The 8366-nt window shown below is 39.8% G+C and overlaps 1 protein-coding gene across 1 annotated transcript in view; it reads left to right on the forward strand.

Moving 5' to 3' along the window:
• The window catches only part of CSMD2 (CUB and Sushi multiple domains 2), a 571413-nt gene that overhangs the window by 552044 nt on the left and 11003 nt on the right, over positions 1-8366 (forward strand). The window contains exons 67-68 of the mRNA XM_025041387.1: positions 2011-2122; positions 2712-2891. Of these exons, the coding sequence (XP_024897155.1) occupies positions 2011-2122; positions 2712-2891 (292 nt within the window). The remainder of the gene's footprint in view (positions 1-2010; positions 2123-2711; positions 2892-8366) is intronic.

The following is an 8366-nucleotide window of genomic DNA, read 5'->3' on the forward strand; positions in this document are numbered from 1 at the left end:
GACGGGGCAGAATGCAAAGGCGCCCAGAAGCGGGCAGTGCTGAGCAGGTAGGAGGACTAGAGAGCCGACTAGCCGGTGAGTCAGGTGCACAGTGAGAGAGGAGATGGAGATAAGGCAAAGAGCTAGGCGAGGTTTGAAAACAACTTGGCCCTGTCTCTTGTAAAGGTAAATATTCACATGTTCTAAGACCCAAAAGTTTCCATCCTAGAAACCAACCCCAGAGAACTCTTGCACATGTGACCAAGAAATTAGAAAAATCATGATGTAGTCACACAATGGCTTGTCATATTGCAGTGAAAATGAATGAATGACAGCTCTACCCAATATGGATAAAACTTAGAAACATAATATTAAATGACAAAGGTGGTATGATACAGTTTCTATAAAGATTAAAACCAAGAAAAATGTATATTGTTTAGAGGTGTTCGTACGGGTAAGTAATGGAATTATTTTTTAACAAAATGAGGAAATTAAAAACACAAAATTCAAAATAGTGGTTACCCCTGAGGGGTAGCTGAGGAACAGGGCAGGGAAGGAACACACAGATAGCTACACCATGTCAATGAAGTTCCTTCTAGCCCTTAGGTTGAGTAGTGGGCTCAGCTTAAGGTGTCCATTTTATTATGATTCATGTCTATATATGTTCTATATATTCTTTTGTATGCATCAAATATCACATAATAATTTTAGAAGAGAGAAAAACATGGGCCAAGTCATGTGGGACCTTGAGGCCATGATAAGCATTTTGGATTTTATCCTAAATGCCAAGGGACAGCATTTGATGGTGACTCAGTTTGATCCACCATTCACTCAGGAGGCTGAAGAGAGAATGAATAATAGGGGGTTAAGAACAGAGGCACTTAGACAAGTAGGACACTATTGCAGTGGCTCAGGAGAAAGATGAGGATGGGACTAGGCGAGGGTGACTGTGGCTGCAGGGAGAAGTGAAGGGGTAAGAATGTATTTTGTAGGTAAAACCAAGAGGACATGTTGATGGATTAGATTGAGAGGTGGAAGGAGAAGAAGAATCAAGAATGACTTGAGGTTTTTGATTTGCACAACTGGGTGGAAAAAGGAACCATTTGCTGAATGAGATGATGAACTACAAAGAACAAACAGGTTGAGCGTGGAAGAAGGAAGTGGAAACCGAAAGAGTTTCACTTTGTGTTTGAATTCGCTATTATAGGTCATTGAGACACGTGAGTGTTTTGAGCTGGGAAATCGTGTAATTCGAGTTGCGATTTAGATGCTGACCCAGTAGCATTGTGCCGCATAGATTGGAGAGGAAGAGATGGAGCTGGTGGTTGCAGGGGTGGCAAGTTGGGACAGTGAGGAGCTAGTGGAGGGTGAGCATGGGGAAAACAACCGAGCAGAGGGAAAGGGGGAGGGGGAACAGCCCTTCTGCCCAGCAGAGATTTACAAAGCACGGTATCAGACTCTCCAGGGCACATCTGGATAAGGAAGTCTTCCAACCTAAAAGAATTTACAGATTCATAGAAGAAAGAGACACATATACAAGTAGTAATTCCATTTTTGCACAGTTCTTTACATTCTATAAAATGCTTTCAAATCCTCCACTGCATTCGAGTGTTAGAACATTCCAGTGCAGGTGTGGCAGGACTGGTCATCCCCACTCTGTGCATAGGAAGACTAAGGTGTAGAGTTTCATGCAGCCTGTTATTCAGTGAGTAAATGCAGAAGCCAAAACTGAGATGAAGGTCTTTTGATTCTGAGTCGGGCATTCCATCCATCACAGCAGAGTATGATATGTCCAATAAGAGTGTTGCTCTGGCTCAGAGGATTAGGGGAGGCCATGTGGGAGAGGCATAATGTAAGCTGCCTCAAACGATAAATAAGATTTTTACCAAGCAGAGAAGTGGAAAAAGGACGTTGCGGGTGGAGGCAATGTTAAGGGTAGGAGTTGGGTCATGGGAAAGTGAGTGGTCAAGTGACAGGTGTGAAGCATTGCTGGATGGAAAGTGGTCACGGGACCTTCTGTGCTCACCACAGGTTGGAAGCACAGTGCTCTTCCGCTGTCAAAAAGGTTACCTGCTTCAGGGCTCCACCACCAGGACCTGCCTCCCCAACCTGACCTGGAGCGGAACCCCACCCGACTGTGTCCGTGAGTGTAGACTTCACCTGCATCCCAACACAACTCCTCCTGACAACACATTATCCCCCCCCAGCTGGGCATCCGGGACATGCTTGAATGCGCTCAATGACAGGGAACTCACACTTCTCATTGGGACCAATATTAGACTCTTTGCTGTCCTCACTCCTTGGGGCCTCGCAGAAGACATTTTCTGCACAAAAGCCTTTCAGATGTTTAAAGGAAATTCCTATGCCTTAACAAAGAAAAAAGGAAGAACTTTACAGTGGCAGCAAAAACTAGCAACTACCAAAGCCAACCCTCAAGATGGAAGATTCCAGCCTTTTTGCCATAATTATTCCTCTTCTCTCAGGAAAAGTACTGCAGGCTTAGGTTCCCCCAGGGTTGATAAACCAATATGCACATGATCTCCATCTTGGCCATTCCTAGAGACATCAAAGCTGGGGTGTGGGAGGGGAGGGGAGGAGGAGATGCTGGACATGAGAGGGGCCCATAGGGGAGAGGAAGAGGAGTGGGGGTTCATCTAGGAATGAGAATGATTGAAAGGCCTTCTGGAGACCTTACTCTCCTCAGATCCAACAATGTCTTTCCTCTTATCCAGCCCACCACTGCAAACAGCCAGAGACGCCAACGCATGCCAACATCGGGGCCCTGGACTTGCCCTCCATGGGCTACACACTTATCTACTCCTGCCAGGAGGGCTTCTCCCTCAAGGGTGGCTCCGAGCATCGCACCTGCAAAGCAGATGGCAGCTGGACGGGCAAACCACCCATCTGCCTGGGTGAGTGCACCCACTTGGTGAACCTCTCCAGGGTGGGAGGCCAAAGGTGACAGCTGAGCTTGAGTGAAAGAGGGCAAGAGAGAAGGAAGAAATAGGATTTCCAGAAGCTGGATCCTGCTTCTGATTTTCTGGGGTAGTGAGTGTCTAGGAGATAAGAGCAGAACCATCTAAAGAGGCGCACTGGGAAGCCATCCCAAGTTTTACTTTGCTACCTTCTGCCTGAGCTCAAACACTCTCCCAGTATTATGCTCAATCATCAGACAGAGAAAATATTTTTGTTTCACCAAACTGGAATAACACATTTGCATATTCTAACCTTGATAAAATGACACCCACACACAGATCCCTTGGGATTACCAAGATGTCTCAGACCTCCCTCCTCCTCTTCTTAATTTATTCATTCTCTATTTATGGAGCATTATCACTCTGCATACCTGTGGTGGGTATGCGGGATTAGGAGGTAAAAGACACAATCTCTACCTTAGAGGAGCTCACATCCAGCTACAGAACACAGACACATTATCAGATATGACAGTACCTTCAGGAACATAGAAATGGGCTGAATGCAGTGGAGATGAGGTGAAAGGGCACTAATTCAGCCTAAGAGAAGTAGAGAAGTCAGGGAAGGCTTCCTGGAGAAAGTGGTCTGAGTCCAGTCTTACGTGAGGAGTCCAGCATAAAAGAATCAGTTTGGTGCTGGAATGGCATTGAACTCTTTCTTACAGGTGATGAACTCGACATATGCCAGGCATTGAACTAAGTATTTTGTGTGTAGTCACTCATTTAATCCTCATTCTATTATGAGGCAGGTACTATTCCTATCCCCATTTAATATATGAAGAAACTGAGGCACATAGAGATTTAGTAACACACCTGAGGTTACCAGCCGGGAAAGGGAAAGAAGTCAAGCCCTGAAGGTCTAACTCCAGAAACCAAGCTCTTAAGTACTTGCTGTTATGCCCCTCAGGGAGGGGAAGCTTCAAGTTCAGAGCCTTCAGCAGAGCTAAGATTTAATAACTGCCTTGTATTTTCATCATATGAATTGTTGTAAATTTCTTTTATTTATGGAAAGTAATATTTGTTTTCCACATATGGTAGTGATATAAGGTTTTGTTTTAGAGTACATTTATGTAAGTTTTATTGTGGTAAAATATCCATAATATAAAATTTACCATTTTAACTATCTTTAAGTATACAATTCAATGACATTAAGTACATTCACAATGTTGTGCAACCATCACCACTATCCATTTCCAGAATTTTTTCATCATCTCAAACAGAAGAAATTCTGTAACCATAAAACAATAATTTCTCATTTTCCTTTCCCTCCAGCCCCTAATAAGCTCTATTATATTTTCTAGCTCTATGATTTGCCTATTCTAGGTACCTCATGTTAGTGGATTCATATAATATTTGTCCTTTTGTGTCTGAATTAGTTCACTTAGCATAGTGTTTTCAAGGTCCATCCATGATATACCATGTGTCAGAATGCCATTCCTTTTTAGGCTTGAATAATATTCCATTGATGGATATACCACATTTTGTTTATCCATTTATCTATTGATGGACATTTGGGTTGTTTCCACTTTTTGGCTACTATGAATAATGCTGCTAGGAACATAAATGTGCATATTTTATATGGATATTTAATTCTCTGAGGTATATTTCTAGGAGTAGAATGACAACTCTACGTTTAACATTTTGAGAAGCTATCAAACAGTTTTGCAAAGTGCCTGTACCATTTTACATTCCCACCAGCAATGCACTAGGGTTCCAATTTCTTTACATTCTTGCCAGCACTTGTTACTGTCCAGCTTTTTGAGTATAGCCACCCTCAGTGTGTGTAAAGTACTATCTCACTGTGGTTTTGATTTACACTTCCTGAAAGGATAATGAGGTGTTTATTGGCCATTCGTATATCTTTGGAGAAATGTCTATTCAAATCCTTTGTCCATTTTTTAATTGAACTATTTCTCTTTTTATTATTGAGTTGTAAGAATTTTTTATAATCCTTTTGACTTCCTTTTTCCAGCTTTATTAATAAAATAAAATTTTAATTGATAAATAATTGTAATTGACAAATAAAATTGTAATGTATTTAAAGTTTACAACATGATAACTTGATAAACGTATATATTGTGAAAGGATTCTCATCGTCAAGGTAACACATCCATCACCTCACATATTTACCTTTTTATTTTTTTGGTGAGAACACATAAGTTCTACACTTTTAGCAAATTTTAATTATACTATGCAGTATTATCTACTATAGTTACCATGTTATACATTAGATCCTCCCACCTTATTCATCTTATAATTGAAAGTTTGTACCCTTTATTAACCTCTCTCTATTCCACCTTCCCACTAGCCCCAGGCTACTACCATTCTACTCTCTGTTTCTATGAGTTTGACTTTTTTCTTTTTAGATTCCACATATAAGTGGTACCATATAGTATTTTTCTTTCTCTGTTTGACTTATTTCACTTAGCATAGTGTCCTCCAAGTTCATCCATGTTGTTGAAAGTGTCAGGATTTCCTTTTTTTTAAGCTGAATAATATTCCACATTTTTTTATCCATTCATCCATTGACAGACACTTAGGTTATTTTCATACCTTGACTACTGTAAATAATGCTATAATGAGCATGGGAGTGCAGATATCTTTTGGAGGATTTCGTTTCCTTCACATATAAACCCAGAACTGGGATTGCTTGGTCACGTATGAGTTCTATTTTTAATTTCTTTAGGAACCTCCATGCTGTTTTTCATAGTGGCTGTACCAGCTTACATTCCCATGAGCAGTGTACAAGGCTTCCCTTTTCTGCACATCCTTGCACAGCATTTGTTATTTCTTGCCTTTTGGTTATGGAGATCCTAACAAGTTTGCATTTCCCTAATGATGAGTGATGTCAAGAACCTTTTCGTGTAGATATCTGTTGGCCATTTGTATGTCTTTCAAAAAATGTCATTCAGGTCTTTTGCCCATTTTTTAATTGAGTTGAGTTTTTTTGCCATTGAGCTGTCTGAGTTCCTCACATAGTTTGGATATTAACCCCTTATTGGATATGCGGTTTGCCAATATTTTCTCCCAGTCCATTGGTTACTTTCTCATTTTGTTGATGGTTCCTTTTACTGTGAAGATGCTTTTTAGTTTTATACAGTTCCACTTGTTTATTTTGTTTTTGTTACTTTTGCTTTTGGTGTTGTCAAATCCCCCAAAAAAATCCTTGCCAAGACCAAATCAAGCTTACTCCCTATGTTTTCTTCTGGCAGATTTGCGGTTTCAGGTCTCACCTTTAAGTCTAACACATTTTGATTTGATTTTTGTGTAAGGTGTAAGATAAAGGTCCAGTTTCATTCTTCACTTGTGTTTTCCAACCATTTATTAAAGAGACTATCCTTTTTCCCATTGTATATTCTTGGCCCTTGGTTGAAAATTAATTGCTCATGTATGCATAGGCTTATTTCTGAGCTCTCTATTCTTTTCCATTGGTCTATTTGTCTGTTTTTATGTCAGTACCATATTGTTTGGATACCTGTAGCTTTATGATATAGTTTGAAATCAGGAAGTATGATGCCTTCAGCTTTGTTCTTTTTTCTCAAGATTGCTTTGGCTATTCAGAGTCTTTTGTGGTTCCATACGAATTTTAAGGTGGTTCTATTCCTGTGAAATATTCCATTGGAATTTTGATAGGGATTGCATTGAATCTGTAAATTGCTTGGGGTAGTAAGTGGCAGCCTCAAAAGTCAGAGTGCTAGATGCACGGCCCAAATCCTTTACCCTTCAGGAGGAAGCCAGGCGTTCCTTCCTGTTTGTACGGCACTTTTCCAGGAGTTGGGTATATGGTAAGAGTGTGTCTCAGCCTTTCCCACCCATTCCTATGTGGGTATTTTCTCAGTCACCCAATGTGTAGGAATCACTCAGCTTATTACTGGATTTCTCTCATAAGGAATTTATCTGTGCGTAGCTGTACATTCAATGTGTCCATGGGAAGAGAGAAATTCAAAAGCCCCCTATGTTGACATTTTGGTCAGGAGTGTCTTCAAGAGTTCTATGTCTAGAATATAAAACCCTTATCAGATTCATGATTTGCAAATATTTTCTCTCATCTGAATTGTCTTTTCACTTTTTTTTAATTTACAGTACTTTATTTCATATATCACCTAAAATGTCACATTTTAAGCTCCATTTTAGCCCTGTATTAATTTTTTTTCTTTTTCTTCAGATGTGTTTTTTTAGCAGCCTTATTGAGATATATGTAAATTACACATACTTGATGCATACAATTTTTTGAGTTTTGATATTTTCACTTTCTTGTTGGTGTCCTTTTAAGCACAAAAGCTTTTTGTTTTGATGAATTTCAATTTATCTGTATTTTTAGCTTGCTTGTGCTGTTACTATCATATCTAAGAAATCATTGCCAAATCCAAGGTCACAAAGATTTGGCCTCCAGGATTGGAAGGGGCATGGTAAAACTCTGTAGCTGCCCAGTAGAGACAGTAGGGAGAGATTGTCCTTACTTGGGACAAGGCAGATTTTTCTGTTGTTTCTCTGCAAAAGAAAAAAAAAAAAACATTAACATTTATTGACCATGACTTCCATGCCCATAACCTCATTTATCCAGCATAGACCTGTGAGTTGTGTTTTGGTGGGAAGAGACGAGGACTCCGAGTAGTAAAGTGACTAGTCAAGGTCACACAATCATTAAGTTGCTGTCTAACTGAGGCCTAAAGCTTTTGACCTTGCTTTTAAGGGTAAGGACTTCTCAGTCTTAATATCATCGCTCCAAGAGAGGAAGCACTCCACTGAAACCCCCATCAGGGCTCAAGGAATTCACCTTTGATCAGTGAAAGGTCCTCCTTTATGCCAGGCATTCTGGGAGGAAAGCAGAATCCAAGAGAGAGCTTTTCAACCCAAGGTCATCAGTTAGGGGCATCCAGGGGATTTATGTAGTAGGGTAGAAAAGTAGACATCTTTATTTTACTTTGATTTTGGCATTTCCTTTCATTTAGAATGTAGACAAAAACCCATAATAGTACTTGTAGTAGTACTTAGCAATACTTGTAACTTTGTCACCAGTAGAAATTGCAGGTTTTCATTTTCTATTACAGTTGCTACCGATACCGTGAAATACCATTTATGTTTCTGACTACTTCAAGATCATGGTAGTTAGTGGACCCACTGTTAGATCTTGTTATTTAATGCAGTAATAAAGAATTATATATAACGATATCCTAATTCCTTATTTAATGTGACTATAATTTATATGGTAGATTTCTTTTGTAACTCTTTATATTTTATTATTCTGAGAGGGATCCATAGCATCACCAGACCATCAAAGCAGTTCACCTCTTTGAGGATAAGTCCAAAGCAAGATCTCAAAGACCCTATTGACCTAATGTCAGAGAGGTTGCCATTATCTTTTCAATAGAATATAGATCAGAAACTGATCCTGTTTTCTTCCATTCTCTTTCC

Source organism: Pteropus alecto, unplaced genomic scaffold (genome assembly GCF_000325575.1).
Source record: "Pteropus alecto unplaced genomic scaffold, ASM32557v1 scaffold39, whole genome shotgun sequence".
Lineage (NCBI taxonomy): Eukaryota > Metazoa > Chordata > Mammalia > Chiroptera > Pteropodidae > Pteropus > Pteropus alecto.